At 40.5% G+C, this 17,360-nt stretch overlaps 1 protein-coding gene across 8 annotated transcripts in view; it reads right to left on the reverse strand.

Moving 5' to 3' along the window:
* The window catches only part of LRRC2 (leucine rich repeat containing 2), a 95,401-nt gene that overhangs the window by 18,918 nt on the left and 59,123 nt on the right, over nt 1-17,360 (reverse strand). For 2 of the 8 annotated variants that reach the window (XM_075411124.1, XM_075411123.1), the window contains exon 1: nt 5,290-5,378. The exons of 3 other annotated variants lie outside the window; for them this stretch is intronic. In XM_075411124.1, the coding sequence (XP_075267239.1) occupies nt 5,290-5,329 (40 nt within the window). In that variant the 5' untranslated portion in view covers nt 5,330-5,378. 3 more of the 8 variants (XM_075411129.1, XM_075411127.1, XM_075411125.1) reach the window with 2 other exon arrangements.

The following is a 17,360-nucleotide window of genomic DNA, read 5'->3' on the forward strand; positions in this document are numbered from 1 at the left end:
AATGCATGACTTAAAATACTGCTTTATTTGGAGGTAACATGATAAGCTAAATCCAAGAAAAGTATGTGGAAGCAAGTCTTCACCCAAATGGCATTATTCTGATATTACAATGCTAAAATGCTAAATATTTTGCAGAGATAATTCACAAACAGACACTGTTATTCAGATGTCAAGCTGTTTACTTGGAAGTTTAATGTTATGCCCTTTCGTCTTTGGAGCAGTACCATTACTCAAACACCTAATGTTTAAAGTCTAATAGAGTAATTATAGCTCTGACGGTCTAAGCATGAAAGTTCATAAAAAGGGACTTTGCTTTTATTAGAGCAGTTTTTTGCACACACAAACCTTTCATCAGGTCTGCAAAGAATGAGAAAGGTGGCTGCATATGCAATATTCACAGAAATATCAGATATTGATCATTCATAGATGATTGAAGAACCACATAGCAATACGAGCAGAACTACCTTCATACAGTCAAAATCCTTAAGAATGTGAATTGCATGTTCAAATTGAAGTATAGGAGTTGTTCCAAGCCAACAGATGAGTCACATGCATGAAATTAAGTACCCAATTAATGATTTTCTGAGCTGAAACCAAAATAAGTCAGCTGCCTCAAAAAATAAATTTATGTTGATTAGTTACATTAAATTTTCATAGTATTACTGCCACCGCTACACACAGTCTGCATATATTATTGCACGTTGCCATCATAAAGTCATCTTGTCTTCAAATTCCCAAAACTCAAAAATGAAAGACATACATTAGAAGCGAAAACTAGGCACTATCAGAAGTCAAAGGTATCTCATCAACTTAAATGGATCCAGTAGCTCACTTTGGATGCATAATCTTCATCTGTTTTAATTAAAACCATTAGAAGAGGAAGACCAGCAATGCCAGTACCATACGGGCATTAACTGTTCTCTCCAAAATGTTTGGATAGGTAGTATCCTTTGAATGTATCAAAAGATCGTCTTAGGATATATTCTGTTCTTCACCAAGAGATGACCAAAATTGCTCCTTTTCACATCAGAATAGAGATAAAGCTAAAAAATTTTCTTATTTCTGCTCCAAGATGCAATAGCAATTTAAGAGACACTAGTCAAATGCTGCCATCTCAATTATGATATGAACACATACAAAAATTCTGTTTTGCCATGACAATACACTGCATCCTGTGAAGTTATTCTTCTGATTTTAAAAACAGAGTATGTTCATTTGAGCTCAGTCTGAAATCCAGAGTAAATCACTGCTTGCCAAAGCAGGGAAAGGGGAAAACATCCGAAAGAGAAGGAAATTTAAATCTGTAGCAACTCAAAAAACATACTGTTAACAAAAATGACAGAAAAAATAAAGAATTATAACACATTGGTTGATGGTTTTATTTTACATTGATAAAATAGTAACAATTCACTTGAAAGGAAAAAAATATCAAGGATGTTTGAAGATATAATAGCAGTAGAAGAGAACCAGGTAACAGCATAATATTGACAGAATCAACATAAATAATAAGAAAAATGATGTAAGAAAACATTCAAGTGAAACTAAGAATGTGATCTTATGGTTCTAATCTATTACAGTAGCACCATTTTGATGTTTGATGATGAAATCTTTTCACCTTATGTGTATTGGTGCTGGGTGATGACAACAGTTTTCCACACCAGATTGAACAGATATAGCCGGTAAAACTTGGAAACAAGACTACTGTGGAATGTCAGCCAGAAATCAGCTCGTTTATAAATGTAAGTGGAAGACAGTATATTAAGGGAAAAAAGACGTTCTGACTTCAGCAGCAGAGGTCAGAAGGTTTGTGATCTATGAGCTGCCTGCTGTGTAACCAGGAACAAGCATCCCCATGTCTTTTTGCTTTACAAGCAGAAATGATATAATTTTTCTTGCCTCCGCACAGAGTAACTTCACTAAAGACCTTGTTTGCTGTAGTGCTGGGCACCAGAGCAGTTTGACAAATTCCACTAATTGGCTACCAAGCAGGAGAACCTTGCAACTTGGAACTGGATTTACCCCTTCCTAAAGCACGAGTTTCATACAGAAAACCCTCAAATTCAGGAAAGTCACAATGGAGACGAGTCTATTTTGCACCCTGTGACATATCAGGCATGGAATTAGACCTTATCTAGTTGAGCAAATTGTTGCAAAACATCTGTCATCAAAATTCATTTTCTTTTAATGCCACAGACTGCATATGCATGACACTGATAGTACACAAACCTACAATTGAGAAGACTGTCAACAATTGAAAATGACAGTTCATAGTTTATGGCTTGCCAAAATTATAGCAAATTTTCTCTCTCTCCTCCTCTTTCCTTTCTCATAGTGCTGTTAGATACGTGCCGGTGGAGGTGATTATATATTTTCTTTGAGATGGTAACAAACCTAACATGAAAAAATTTGAGTTCATCTCTTTCCAAAGGATTCTTTTCTTTCTGTATTACAAAAATATTACTAGGATACTGTATCTTACTCTGATACAAACATGTAAAAATTGGAAATACAGTTAATATTAGTAAAAGATTCAGATATGGGAGAGATCTTTTCCTGACCTGTCGAGGTAAGCTGGGTGTGTACAAGTAATTCAAAGTATTAAATTATTATTGTTCTTATTAAGTGTCTGCTAATAGAAATATAACAATACTTATTCATATACTTATTTATGAAAGGTTGTATTGAAGCTGGACTTTCAAGACTCTTTTTACAGGAAGAATACCCCTGACATGGAATTTACAGAGGCCTGATGCAGGCACTAGACACCTTGCAGCCCTCCAGTAATACCACCCAGCCACATGTTCTTTGATATTGCCCCACAGACGAAAACATAGCAAGACTACAAAACTTGTCTGCTTTTTACCGCAAATTATTTAATGTTTATTTTCTTTCTTTTTTTTCCCTATACACTTATGAAGGGCTTGTTGAAATTGTCTTTTTAAAAAAACAAAAAATTGCCTGCATAGAAAATATCTGGCCAGGTCCCCAGTATAACCAAGCGGCTTGTATATTTTAGGCAAGCTTTTAGGTCTAAATTACACCAGGAGCTCTTCCATCAACTTAGAGTACCTCAGGAAGAAGTAGGCACAAATACAATTGAAGGCTTGGTGCATAATGCTCCTCGGATTACTAAATTTGTCCTATTTCTCTTAAACAATAAGGAAAAGATTTCTGATAAAATCAGTCGTCTGGCCTGTCTCACGAGGGTTACTCAGAAGATAAATTGTGTAGAGTCAGTTTTGATGATACTGAAGCAGTATAAGCTCAGGTGCATCTTACACTTCTATATCCTATACCAAAATATGCATCTTGCAAACAAGTGCTTTGCTACCCAGTCCCCTTCAGATTGTGTCCAAGCAACTTCTCTTTCCTTAGCTACACATTGCTGCTGGAGACATATATTCCCCCAGTAACATTTTAACAGTAAACAGCAAAAAGGTTCTGCATATTTATGTATCTCGTGTGCAATGCCAGATAATATTTTCTGCCAACATGACATTTTACAAATACCTATGTAATGCCTTGAGCATATAAAAACATGAATATAACAAAGGAAATTATGACAAATGAACAAATACTTAGGAGGAGTAACATTTCTTGTTAAGAGCATGCATTTAAAACTGTCAAGGTTTTCACAACTGCAAATAAAATCTTATACAGAGAAGTACAAGCTAATACAAGCACAATGAACTACACACATTTCTTAAACTGACAGAAACCTGGGAAAAGATGGAAAGATGAAGAAAGTAACTGTATATAACCCAGTGAAAGTCTTGGATTAAGTATGCACTAGTGGTCCAAAAAGCAGATAAGTAGTTGGATACATACTTAATGACATATACAATAAGTAAACCCAAAATTACTTCCCACTAAATAGAACAATTCTACACCTACATACAAAACACCATACTTCTTGTCAGTTTTTCTCAAGGAAAAATACAACAGTACATGGGATTCAGAGATGAGCAACATTCATTAACAGAATGGAAAGACTTTATTATTTTTGTTATTTTTGTGGTTTGCAGTAGTTCTGAAAAACCTGAATCAAGACTGGGAAAGACTGTAAAGATTAGAATAGTTGAGCAAGAAATAGTAAATTCTTGGTACGTTCTTCTTTCACAACACAAGAGCAACACAATAGAAAAGCATTGCACTTCATGATAAAATGAAACTTCTATACAATTAGGCTATAGGATTTGCAACAACATGTTTTTCAGTTTAAGAACTTTGCAGAATTCAGAGCAAGCTGACATTTGCAGAAATAATGAAAATCTCTATTTCTATGTCACAGTTCAAACAAGCACAGTTCAGATTTTTTCAGCCTTATAATATGGCACAGACACCTTGCTGATGTTCTAGTAGAATAATACTGAAAACTCTATATTCAGCTTGCTTATTAAGATTTCAAATGTGAAAACTGTTAAAAGTTTAATTCCTTGGAAAGCAGATCTGCAACTTAGCAGTATATTACCATACTAGCAACAGTATTAACAGAGCACACAGAACTGCAAATAAAGCTCTGGGGTGCTATGCTGTAAAAAAGCATGTTGAGAGATCTCTGCTGTGCAGTTTTGATACCATTAATAGCCATGACAAGCAAATGGGAGAAAGCAAACAGGAACATAGAGGCAAGAAGTCACTTACCAAGGTCAAAAAATATGTCAGAGAAAGTATAACACAGGCTTCCTTATTTCTAGTCTTGAAATAATAAGGACCACTCCAGGTACGTATTATGAAAAGTCTCAGGCACCTATCAAGACTTATTTTGACTATGGTAATAAAATTAGTGAAGATTTAAGATGCTCTATATTTTTTATAGCCTCCTCATTTCTTCCTTTTTTTTTAAAACTATGTTGCAGCATTCTACAATTCTGAAGCATCACATTAGGTCCTTGAGTTTAGTCAACCTTTTTATTGCCTCTAACCAGCACTTCAAAGAGCATTTTGTATCAGTAACCTGAAGACTTGGAACCAGCTTCTGAGAATGAAAATATTTCAACTATAGTAAAAGCAGTTTGCAACAGCCTGGCCTCTTCTTAACCATCTCCCTGCCCTGCAAGGAGTGTATTCAAAGAGAAACAACAACAACAAAAAAAAACGAAATAAAAAAATACAGTAACAAAAACCGACACCAAAAAAATCCAGAACAAAACACCAGCATAGGCAGAAAAGAAGAACAGTGAATCATGAAATGGTGATGCCCCTGTGTGATCCTGACACGTATCTTCTAATTCATTGCAGCCCCTCTACCACTACTATCACACAGGTCAGGCATAAGTTTTAACTGACCAGCTCCGTGTTTCAAGATGAGACAAAATAGCAGCCTCATAACAGCTTGGCAGCCAGCGTACACCGTCTGACAGGATTGAAGCCAGGAATCACAGCCCTCAGCAGCAGTCTTGTGGTGCATAATCTCACAGTCATATAGCATATAGTCATGTATCATATAACCGGACACAGGGGAAGTTCTGTCCCGTAGTCATACACATTATTCACACAAACTCCAAAATCAGGTGAGCATTGGCCACATATATCAAGCATTCATACTGCCCATGTAAACAAATGTATGGAGTCTCAAGTGTCTGGTCAAGGCATTAGGCAGACTGGGATTACCTGTATCACCCCAGATTAGTCCAGAAAGCAATTAGCTGATGTGGCTAGAGTAACGCAGATGACGGGGAAGCAAAACATAGGTCAATCACAAATAGATAGGAAGGAAAAAAATGCCAACACCAATTTTGCAAAGTGAAAAATAAGGGAGATCTGGGAAAACTTGTTCTTGCAAAGCTATGTTTATGCCATAAATCATGAAATTACTTTAACCTTACCAGAACCTTTGTAACTTGTTTTTATTGTTCGTAAAATTACCCACCTCCTTCTAAAAAGCATACCTCCCTGGATAAGCAAAACTGACAAGCTGGTAACAATGGATGAGGAGAAGACTGAGGAATTCACCAAGTTTATTTCCTCAGTGTTTACTGGCAACTTCTCCTCTCACACCTCTCCAGTGCATGGACCTCAGGACAGAGACTGGGGGACCAAAGTCCCTCCCCCCGTAACAGAAGATCAGGTTCATGACCTCCTGAGGAACCTGAGCATACATAAGTCGATAGCACCTGACAAGATGCATCCCAGGGTCCTGAGGGAATTGGCTGGTGTAGTTGCCAAGCCACTCTCCATCATACTTGAAAGGTCATGGCAGTCAGGTGCAGTCCCTGGTGACTGGAAAAAGGGAAACATTGCCCCCTTTTTTAGAAGGGGTAGAAAGAAGGACCCTGAGAACTACCAACCTGTCAGCCTCGTCTCTGGCCCTGGGAATATCATGGAAAAAAAACTCCTCGAAGCTATGCTAAGGCATGTGAAGGACAGAGAGGTGATTTGAGACAGTCAGCTTGGCTCCCCCAAGGGCAAATCTTGCCCAACCAACCTAGTGGTCTTCTATGATGATGTCACTACATCAGCAGAAAAGGGAAGAGTTACGGATGTCATCTATCTTGACTTCTGTAAGACCTTTGACATGATTCCCCATGACATCAGTCTCTCTGTACTGGAGCAATGTGGATTCAATGGGTGGACTGTTTGGTGGATGAGGAATTAGTTGGATGGTCACATCCAGAGAGTAGTGATCAACGTCTCAATGTCCAGATGGAGACTAGTGACAAGTGGTGTCCCTCAGGGGTCCGTACTGGGACTAGTGTTGTTTAATATCTCCATTAGTGACACAGACAGTGGGATCGAGTGCACCCTCCACAAATTTGCAGAGGACAGCAAGCTGAGTGATGTGGTCAACATGCTGGAGAGACAGGATCCTGTCCAGAGGGATCTGGACAAATTTAAGAACTGGACCTGTGTAAATTTCATGAGGTTCAATAAGGCGAAGTGCAAGGTCCTGCCCATGGGTCAGGGCAGCCCCCAGTATCAATACAGACTGGGGATGAAGGGATTGAGAGCAGCCCTGCCAATCAGGACTTGGGGGTCCTGATGAATGAAAACCTGGGCATGAGCCAACAAAGTGCACTTGCAAGCCCAGAAAGCCAATTGTATCGCAGGCTGCATCAAAATAAGCCTGGCCAGCAGGTCAAGGGAGGTGATTCTGCCTCTCTACTATGCTCTGGTGAGACCCCACCTGGAGTATTGCATCCAGCTCTGGAGCCCTCAGCATAGGAAAGACATGGACCTGTAGGAGCGGGTCCAGAGGAGGGCCGCAAAAATGATCTGAGGTCTGGAATCCCTCTTCTGTGAGGTAAGGCTGAAAGAGTTGGGGCTATTCAGCCTGGGGAGGAGAAGGCTCTGGGAAGACGTTATTGTGGCCTTTCAGTACTTAAAGGGGGCTTATAAGAAGCTGGGGATGGGGCCTGTTGTGATAGGACAAGGGGTAATAGTTTTAAACTGAAAGAGAATAGATTCAGACTAGATACAAGGAAGAAATTTTTCACAATGAGGGTGGTGAAACACTGAAACTTGTTGTCCAGAGAGCTGGCAGATGCCCCATCCCCGGAAACACTCAGGGTCAGGTTGGACAGGACGCTACTCACCCTGATCTACTTGAAGATGTCCCTGCTCATTACAAGGGAGGTTAGGCTACATGATCTTTAAAGGTCCCTTCCAACCCAAACTATTCTATGATTCTACAGTTCTATGATTCTAAACTCCATCAGTAGTAACCAGCGCCATGACAAGCTACAACAGTAAATTGGAAGGATAGTGTAAATAATGAGTGAAAAGATGCCTCTTTTTTAATATTTGTTCTGAGTTTTCCAGACAAGAATTTCTTAACCTGAAACTCATCGTGTGTTGCACTCCAGTTAAAAATCACGACAGACGCCTAGGTTTATGAGATGGTACCTCTTCAATAAGAAAAGCAGGAACCACTGGGCCGTATGATTCATTGAATTCCCTTGAGTCTTCATCATTGCTTCCACCTCATTTTGGGTATAATTCTACACTCTTTCCCAGCACTAGCAGAGCAGAGATCTTACCTCACTGACCTCTATAAGAGACAAAAAAATAGAATGATAACTGCTTTCAACTGGTAGGTCTGGCTCTTGTCTTTATGCCTTTCCCAATGATCAATGATAATTAATAAAAATTGCAGTCAACCTTACCAAGTGTTGTTTACAGCTATGAAGTGTTGATCAATCATGTAACTACCTATAATTAGTTACCAACTGATAGGAATGTATTCAGTAATGAATTAGATATATTAACATCAGTTAGACTCTCCAACTTTATTCTTCTTACAGAATAAATAATACCTCTCATTAGCTGCACTTTATGAAATAACAGATAACATGATTTTCTCTCCCTTCACCTACCACTGTCTCCTGACTTTCTTCAATCCATATATGTGGGCACCAGAGACATTTTTCTTATAGTTAAAATACGCAAATATGATAGAGCTATGTATTCTTCCTCCTCTGCTTCTGTTCAGCAGTTATATAAAATCTGCCTCAGATTGTCTCGCTGATGAATGGAGGATATATAACCAGGATTCTGAAAGCCTATTTTGCTATTGGATTTCAGGAGATTTTGAACCATTTTCAGCGAAAGCAGATCTGGAACAGTAGTGAATGCTATTTCCTACCACTGAAATCATTTATGATTAGCTCCATAATTTTTTTAACAACATAGCCATGTTGTAGTGTTCACATTATGTCCCTTTTCTCGTTAAGTCTTCCTTTACACTGTAAAACTACTTATCTGTCTTTCCCCATTATAAAAAAATTTCAGACCGTGAAAGGTGATGTTACTTTTATTGAACTCATGTGAAAGGTAAAGGAAAGGTCACTTGCACAACAGCACAGAGGTGGGCATGGGTTGCTTCTCCAGTGAAGTGGGCTGCTATTATTAGCTGCTGACTTGCTGTGATAGCAGACTGGTTTTGAAGTGATGCTATATTAATTAGTAGACTCTGGAAGCGCAGTGTCAAGAACAGGATCAACTGATACACTTTCCTGTACCTAAATGCATAATCCTGTTTCCTAACATAGACCCATGCCCTGCTTCACCTCCTTGTCTATTAAAACATTTATGAGAGCTCCTGCAGCAGCAAGACCTCCACAAATGTCCTCTGACACCTAACACCTTTGCACCTGCTCTTTTGGGTTTCACACCCCTCCTGCTAATGTTTGATGTTACATCTTGTACTAGTTCATAAAGCAGCTGTTGCTTTGCATGGATTGACAGCACTTTGGCCAATCGTATTGGAAAGCAACTCACCATGAGCATTAAGCAAATTCAAAACAAATACAAGCACTCAGCAACAACAGGCAAGATGAGATCCTATCTAACAGAAATGTACTCAAGCCAAGCAATTGGAAAAATATTTCTGAGACTGTCAAATGTATGCACAGAAATGCTGGTCCGATTAAAGTCAACTGGACTTCTGCCAAGGAATTTTGCCAGAGGTCAGCTTAATGCTATTGGCTTCACAGTACCATGTTAAGCTCTTTATTAAACCACTCCTTTCTGCTTTGTGGTCCTGAAAAACGCACACAAATAAAACCGAGTTTTTAACAAATCAAATACATTACTCCTTTGTAACTTTCTAAAAATTTTACTTATGTGCAGATTTTACAGGTCCTTTATAATGTCACCAAATGAGAGAGGAAGGAGCTAAAGGTCAGTTATGGTGCCTAACTGGATAATGAAATCCATGGGAAATTAGTGTCCTGTACATCCCCCTGCCTGTGTTATTCATTTTGTAATAGTTACACACATAAAAAACAAATGGCAAGGAAAAGAAACAGGTTTGGAAGTTTACAGCTTTGAAGAATAACATGCTGGTAAAACAAACTGTCATTTTACATTACTATTGAGATGGTGGGTGTCCTGCCTGCATAACCAGGTTATGGCTTTGGGAGGCATGAGTCACGGATCACAAAGACAACAATCTACATGGAAATGCCCAGTGGGCACTTATTAGAAGTCTTCCCACACTTGCATAGCGCTTGTGCCTCTGCTGCTCCTGCTGAATGTTTTGCTTTGCTGAATAGGACTGGTCAGAGAAATAGGACCAGACCAAAAGAGTCAGAAAACTTTCCAGCTTTTAAACACCAGTTTTAAAATATCTTTCAAAATTGTGCTAATGTGTAAAAAGTTATTTATGTCTTTTCTGGATATTGGTGTGTTTGAAAAGCTTAGGAGACGTATGTTGGTGCTTAATGAATCTCTAATCACATCCGCTTTTTTTTTAAGGTTACACATACTAGCTTTGTTAAAACATGTAAAAAACTAATTATAATTATATTTTTTTTCATGTAAACAAAGCAAAGAAACAGCATCAGTTGTACCTTCTGTAACTCTAGACAGCCTTACCAGAGGGGATGCAGTACTGGGCCTGTTTGTCACCAACACAAGTGAGATAATTGGTGACATCAAGATCACAGCCTGGGCAGTGATCACACGCTGCTGGAGTTTGCAGTCCTGAAGGATAAGGGTCAGGTGAAAAGAAAAGTCAGGACCCTGAATTTTCGCAAAGCAAACTTCCAGCTCTTCAAGCAGGTAGTCGATACGACCCTCTGGGAAACTGTCCTGAGAGACAAGGGAGAAGAACAGAGCTGGCAGATCTTTAAAGGATGCTTTCCACTGAGCGCAAGAGCACTCGAGCCCCGGACGTAACAAATCAGGAAAGGAAAGCAAGAGACCAGTATGGCTGAGTCGAGACCTGCTGGTCAAACTAAAAGGGCAAGAATGAAATGAACAGGCAGTGGAAGCAGGGATAGGTGCCCTGGGAAGACTACAGGGACACTGCCTGGTTGTGTAGGGGTGGGGTCAGGAAGGTCAAGGCACAGCTGGAGTTGAACTTGGCAAGGGAAGCTAGGAATAATAAGCAGGTCTTCCACAGGTATTTCAGCCATAAAAGGAAGGTCAAAGAAAGTGTATCCACATGAAGAACACGACTGACAAACTGGGAACAATGGACGAGGAGAAGGCTGAGGAATTCAACAAGTTTATTTCCTCAGTGTTTACTCACAACCTCTACTCCCACTCCTCTCCAGTGCATGGACCTCAGGACAGAGACTGGGGAAGCAAAGTCCCTCCCACTGTAAGAGAAGATCGGGTTCATGACCACTGAGGAACCTGGACGTACATAAGTCTATAGCACCCGACAGACCACATCTCAGAGTCCTGAGGGTTAGGTGACCTTTTAAAGTCCCTTCCAATCCAAACTATTCTATGATTCTATGATTCTGCAAGCTCTCCAAGTCTGTACTTGCTTATATCAGGACCTAACTGAAATCTTCTGTGCATCAGAAATATAAAACAAGATTTTATTTGATCTGTTGAAAACATGGTGTGCTAAAACAGGCAGAAAACATAGCCTTGCCTTTTCTCTGAACTTCAAAGATCAACTTATACAGGATTGACATGGAAATGCAGGCATACATACATATGCTCCTTCTTTGACAAAGTATTCATATGCTGTAACAGTATCTGTCTCTTTCCTTCACTTTTCACCACCCAGACCTCACAAAGGGTATAGAAAGCATTTCAGATCACTTGCTGGGACTGATCAGATGTGGTATTGAACACTGTTCAAAGCAGAATAACTTTGCAAAGCCACTTTTTAATTTATCTTCGATATCAGAACATCTATCTGTAAGTATTTCTGTGTCACTGGTGGTAATGTGGAGTGACTTGCCTGTCCTGTGACTGACAGCATGTGTCACATCTAATATTCTAATCTAATATTAAAGTTCAGTGGATTTTAAAATCTAAAAATTTTAGACATCCAATAGTAGAAATAAGAAAAATATATTGAAAAGTATACATTGAACCAGCTTGTTCTTCCTTAGGCATAAAGTGGTATGAAATGCTAAGCCTTGAGAAAGTAAAAGATAAGAGCACACACCCTCAATTTTTTGTAATGGAGCATCAGATTATCTCATTTTAAGGACTTACAGAGCATTGGAAGTGGGCTTTGAAAACAGAGAAAAAGTTTTCTACAACTAATGGACAAATGAGCAGTGTGCTTGCCTCCTGATACTATGGCATGAGACATGTCACTCAAGGCATGGATCCAAAGCACACCCCAATAGAAATACTGACAAAAGTCCAGGTGTTGGACATTAATGTTCCTCGTAGGTTAATATAGACACTTCATTAAATACTTTGCGTCAGGCCAAGAAGAATGCTGTGGTTTGTGGTGGGGGTTTTTTCCCCACACGCTGAAAAGTGTGGATGTATCCCTACCAGATATTGAATCTATTAACCGAGAATGAAGATCCACAATATTTCAGCTGTGCTAGAGCATATCAGTCATAGTATACCTCAGCTTAAAACAGCTGCACTGAAAAATGAAATTGGTAGATTAAAAATGCAAGAAGTATAGTCTGTATACATGCTAGAAACCTCCTTAACAACTGTAGTTTACCTGAAAAGTAGTACAAGATAAAGGTGCTTAGTATCTTGACTTTCCTGAAGTTTTCCTGTTTACAAAACAAATTAACAGACTTAACAAACACCATACAGTCACTGAATTTCTTATGTGGCTGACTGACAAATTCAGGCACAGAAATAACAAATACCCCAGCAAAAATTTATACACATGCATGATAGCTGTCTTCATAAATTAGGATCTTCAGTTAGAATTGATATTTGGTGACATTGTATGGTTTTAGGTAATAACCTACATTCACCCTCCACCACTTCTGGATAACAACTAAAGCCAGTTGTTATACAATCCATCCCATTGAGATTTCTCCCCCTAGATCATAAAACAAACAAACAAACAAACAAAAAAACCCGCATCTGAACTCTTTTCCTAAGAAAGCAGAAAACTAAATAACCAAATAAACTTAAAGCTTCAAGACTTCTCTATTTTTTGCACCTGTCATAAAGGAAACAGATAGAAATGGAACAGGGAGACTGATTACTGAAGATATAATTCAGTGTCAGAGTTCTGATGATCTCATAAACCATTATGGGTCTGTCAAAAATTCTTGACTGAATTACAGGCATGTTATTAATCTCTTTTAATCCATCTTCATACATGTTACCAGTGTCTCTCTGGCCATTATCCCATGCACAAAATCAAGGTAAAATTAGACTTTGATCATTTCTGCTGGGCTGAAGTTTGCCTTTATTTCTTTACAGTAAGTTTTACACAGAAGAGTAGTGTTACTGCTCTCATGCATTTCTTTAACCTTCCCACAAGAAACTTCTAAGGATTTGAAAGTCAAATAAAAATTGAACTTCCTAAAAGATGATAAACAGGAAACATTTTTAACAACTCTCTACCTTCTTTTGTGTATTGATTGACAAGTTTTCTTTTCCTAATTTTATAGAGGGAACCTGTTCAGCTGCCAAAACACAGTTTGCACGTGCTTGCTCATTTACACTCTACAGTTCCCAGTACTCACACCACAGGAGAGAATGATCACCAACCCTTATAAGCATTTCACTGGATTAATAGATGTTAGCAACAATTATATTAGGTAATAATTGATCAAATCTGTCGAACTTTGGGTCATAAATACTTGTACTGGGTGTCCATGGCAAGGTGCTGGCAGTGTGGGGGCTGCAGGATGGCCTCTGTGGGAAGAGACCAGGGACTGCCCCATGCTGGACACAGACAATTCTAGCTGGCTCCAATGGACCTATCATAGGACACAGCTGAGTCCCTCAGCCAAGTGTGTGGTGGCACTATAAAAACTTTTTTAAGAAAGGGAAAAAAATGCCAGAGAAAGGGAGAGAGAAAAAAAAAGAGTGAGAAAGAGCAGAGAGAAAGCCGAGGTCCCAGCAGGAGGAGGAGAATGTGCTCCATGGTGGAGCAGATTGACACACGGCAGCTTGTGGAAGACTCATGGTGCTGCAGGTGGATATTCCTGAAGGAAGTGCAGCCCCTGGAGACCCCATACAGGAGCAGAGGAAAAGTAAGAAGAGGAAGGAGAAGCAGTTAGAAACCACATTGTACGGGCTATAACTCCCCCCCCTCCTTGCACTGCTCAGGGCTGGGAGTGGAATCTGGATGGAAGGAGTGAAGCTGACCTTGGGAAAGGGGGAAGGAAAGATGTTCTTTTAATGTTTTTGTTTCTCACTACCCAAATACATATTGGCAAGTATTAAATTAATCTTCCCTAAGTACAGCCAGTTTTGAAAAAATTAGGAAACTGTAAACAATCTCACTGCTTGCTCCATGAGCTTTCTTAGCCTATTTTCTCCCAGTGTCATGCTGAGGAGGGGGAAGGAGTAAGCAGCTGGAGGGGTGTTTGGCTAATAGCCAAGCTTAGCCCACCGCAAGACGTCACAGTGACTTTCTGTTTTCCCTTTTTAGACTGTTCAGACTAATTCAATATCATAATTTATTAAATTGTTGCCTGCCAGTGACTACCATCTTTTGCCCATCTGAGAATCAAACATCAGATACCTATTACATGAGCAAGGATACTGATGCAATTGCTCTGAATACCGTCAGCTACTATGAGTACACCAAAGGCCAAAAACTTTGCAGCATTATAAATCAGTTCACAAAAGTGTTCCTTTAATTGTATGTTCAGCTTCCAAAGCTGCCCTTAAAATGTTCATTCTGGGAAGCTAACATTCTAGACTAAAGCAGAAGAATTTGTGTAGCCTACCTCCCAGATCACTGCAAGTATAAATTAAGTGTTGGCCTCCAGAGAAACAAGGAAACATAATAGAAAATGCCAATATTCTTCTTCTTGACCTTTTGGATCACGCTGACACGTCATTTCTTCCAGTTTATGTTGCTAAATAAAGTCATTTGCACAGCCCAAAATTTTTTCCTTAGGTTGTATATGAACCATTACCCAGGAACCTACACTCAGTGTCTTTCAACCCCATTGAATGGGAGACTGCCAGAAAGGAACAACATTTTTGAGCTTTCCAAGAGAAACACTGGTCCCTGATGGGACGCCCCCACAAGTGCTGAAGGAGCTGGCAAATGTCGTTGCTGAGCCACACTCCATCATCTTTGAGAGGTCCTGGAGGACAGGAGAGGTGCCCAAGAACTGGAGAAAAGCCAATGTCACTCCAATCTTCAAAAAGGGCAAGAAGGAGGACCCAGGGAACTACAGGCTGGTCAGCCTTACTTCCATCCCTGGAAAAATGATGGAGCAACTCATTCTGGAGGTCATCATCAAGCAAGTGGAGGAAAAGGTTATCAAGAGCAGTCAACATGGATTCACCAAGTGGAAATCATGCTTGACCAATCTGATAGCTTTCTATGATGGTGTGACTGGCTGGGTAGATGAGGGGAGAGCAGTGGATGTTGTCTGCCTCGACTTCAGCAAGGCTTTCGACACTGTCTCCCATAACATCCTCCTAGGGAAGCTCAGGAAGTGTGGGCTGGATGAGTGGTCAGTGAGGTGGACTGAGAACTGGCTGAATGGCAGAACTCGGAGGGCTGTCATCAGTGGCGCTGAGTCTAGTTGGAGGCCGGTAACTAGTGGTGTCCCCCAGGGGTCAGTACTGGGCCCAGTCTTGTTCAGCTTGTTCATCAACGACCTGGATGAAGAGTTAGAATGTAACCTCAGCAAGTTTGCTGATGACACCAAACTGGGAGGAGTGGTAGATACACCAGAAGGCTGTGCTGCCATTCAGCGTGACCTGGATAGGCTGGAAATTTGGGCAGAGAGGAACCTGATGAGGTTCAACAAAGGCAAATGCAGGGTCCTGCACCTGGGGAGGAACAACCCCATGCACCAGTACAGGCTTGGGGTGCACCACCTGGAGAGGAGATTTATGGAGAGGGACGTGGGTGTCCTGGTGGACGACAGGTTAACCATGAGCCAGCAGTGTGCCCTGGCTGCCAAGAAAGCCAATGGGATCCTGGGGTGCATCAAGAAGAGTGTGGCCCGCAGGTTGAGGGAGGTTCTCCTCCACCTCTAATCTTGCCCTATTGAGGCGTCATCTGGAGTATTGCATCCAGTTCTGGTCTCCCCAGTTCAAGAAAGACAAGGAACTGCCACAGAGAGTCCAGTGGAGGGCTACAAGGATGATGAGGGGACTGGAACATCTCTGCAATGAGGAAAGGCTGAGGAAACTGGGCTTGTTAAGCCTGAAGAAGAGAAGGCTGAGAGGGAACATTCTATATGCTTATAAATATGTTAAGGGTGGGTGTCAGGAGGATGGGGCCAGACTCTTTCCAGTGGTGCCTAGTGACAGGACAAGGGGCAATGGGCACAAACTGAAGCACAGGAAGTTCCGTCTGAACATGAGGAAGAACTTCTTCCCTCTGAGGGTGACGGAGCCCTGGAAAAGGCTGCCCAGGGAGGTTGTGGATTTTCCTTCTCTGGAGGTATTCGAGACCTGCCTGGACAAGGTCCTGTGCAGCCTGCTGTAGGTGACCCTGCTTCGGCAGGGGGGTTGGACTAGATGACCCACAGAGGTCCCTTCCAACCCCCACCATTCTGTGATTCTCATTCTGTGATTCAGTGGTCTCTTAGGACTCAGTCTTGGAGATACTTACATGCACAGTTAGGTTCACATGCTGTCCTGGGTTTGTCTGGTATAGGTTTGGGTCAGCCCTCCCAGCTTCTTGTGAAATTTAACCCTATTCCAGACAAATCCAGGACACATGCAAAGGCTACCCATAACACATAGACATGGGTAAGTTTTTGCACTACAAGGCCTTTAGAAGAAGCGGGGAAAACAGTTATTAATTTTAACATGCCAGTGACTGGGGCTAAATTCACCATTCTAGTCCACAGTTTTGAATGTACTCACTTTTCATAGATGCTTATATTTAATTCCTTTGCCTGTTCAGGATATATGTTCTCCTGGTTCCATTATGGTTCTTTTTTACCAGTTAAGTTTTATCTGGTTTGTCCCCTGTCTTTGTTATCTGAAGGAGGAGGAAAAGGAGGGGAAAGTAGACCAGTACTGTTTGTGCTATTGCTAGCATTTCTATGCAGTGTCTACTAATGATGTGAAGCTAATGTTCACCCTTTGTTTCTGTTTCCTTCACATAATTTTCTGACAATTCTTTTCAGATAAACTACCTTACAGTGAAAAGTCAGAAGGGAAAGATAATTACTGTTTGCAATTACTCAGAACAAAACACGAGCATGGCCAAACCAGATCTCACGTAAGTTTAATCCACTCCAATATTTCCTGTAAACATAACATCTAAAACAAGTTCAGAGAAAAAGTAGGAATCAGTAAAGAAGAGCCTGACACTTCTTCCTAAAGGTCCCCCCGCCCATCCCCCAGGAATCGGGGTATTAAGAACCAGAGAAAAACAAATGACATCTGAAACTGTGTTTAGGTACCAGCCAATAGTTTCATTTCTCTGTGAACAAGAAGTCTCAGAGCAGCTGTAGCAGAGAAAAGTTATGCATTCCACAGAAGAAGCAATGTTGGGGCATGCCTGGGAGTCCTTTTCTCAGCCTTTCTTG

Source organism: Opisthocomus hoazin, chromosome Z (genome assembly GCF_030867145.1).
Source record: "Opisthocomus hoazin isolate bOpiHoa1 chromosome Z, bOpiHoa1.hap1, whole genome shotgun sequence".
NCBI classification, from domain to species: Eukaryota; Metazoa; Chordata; class Aves; order Opisthocomiformes; family Opisthocomidae; genus Opisthocomus; species Opisthocomus hoazin.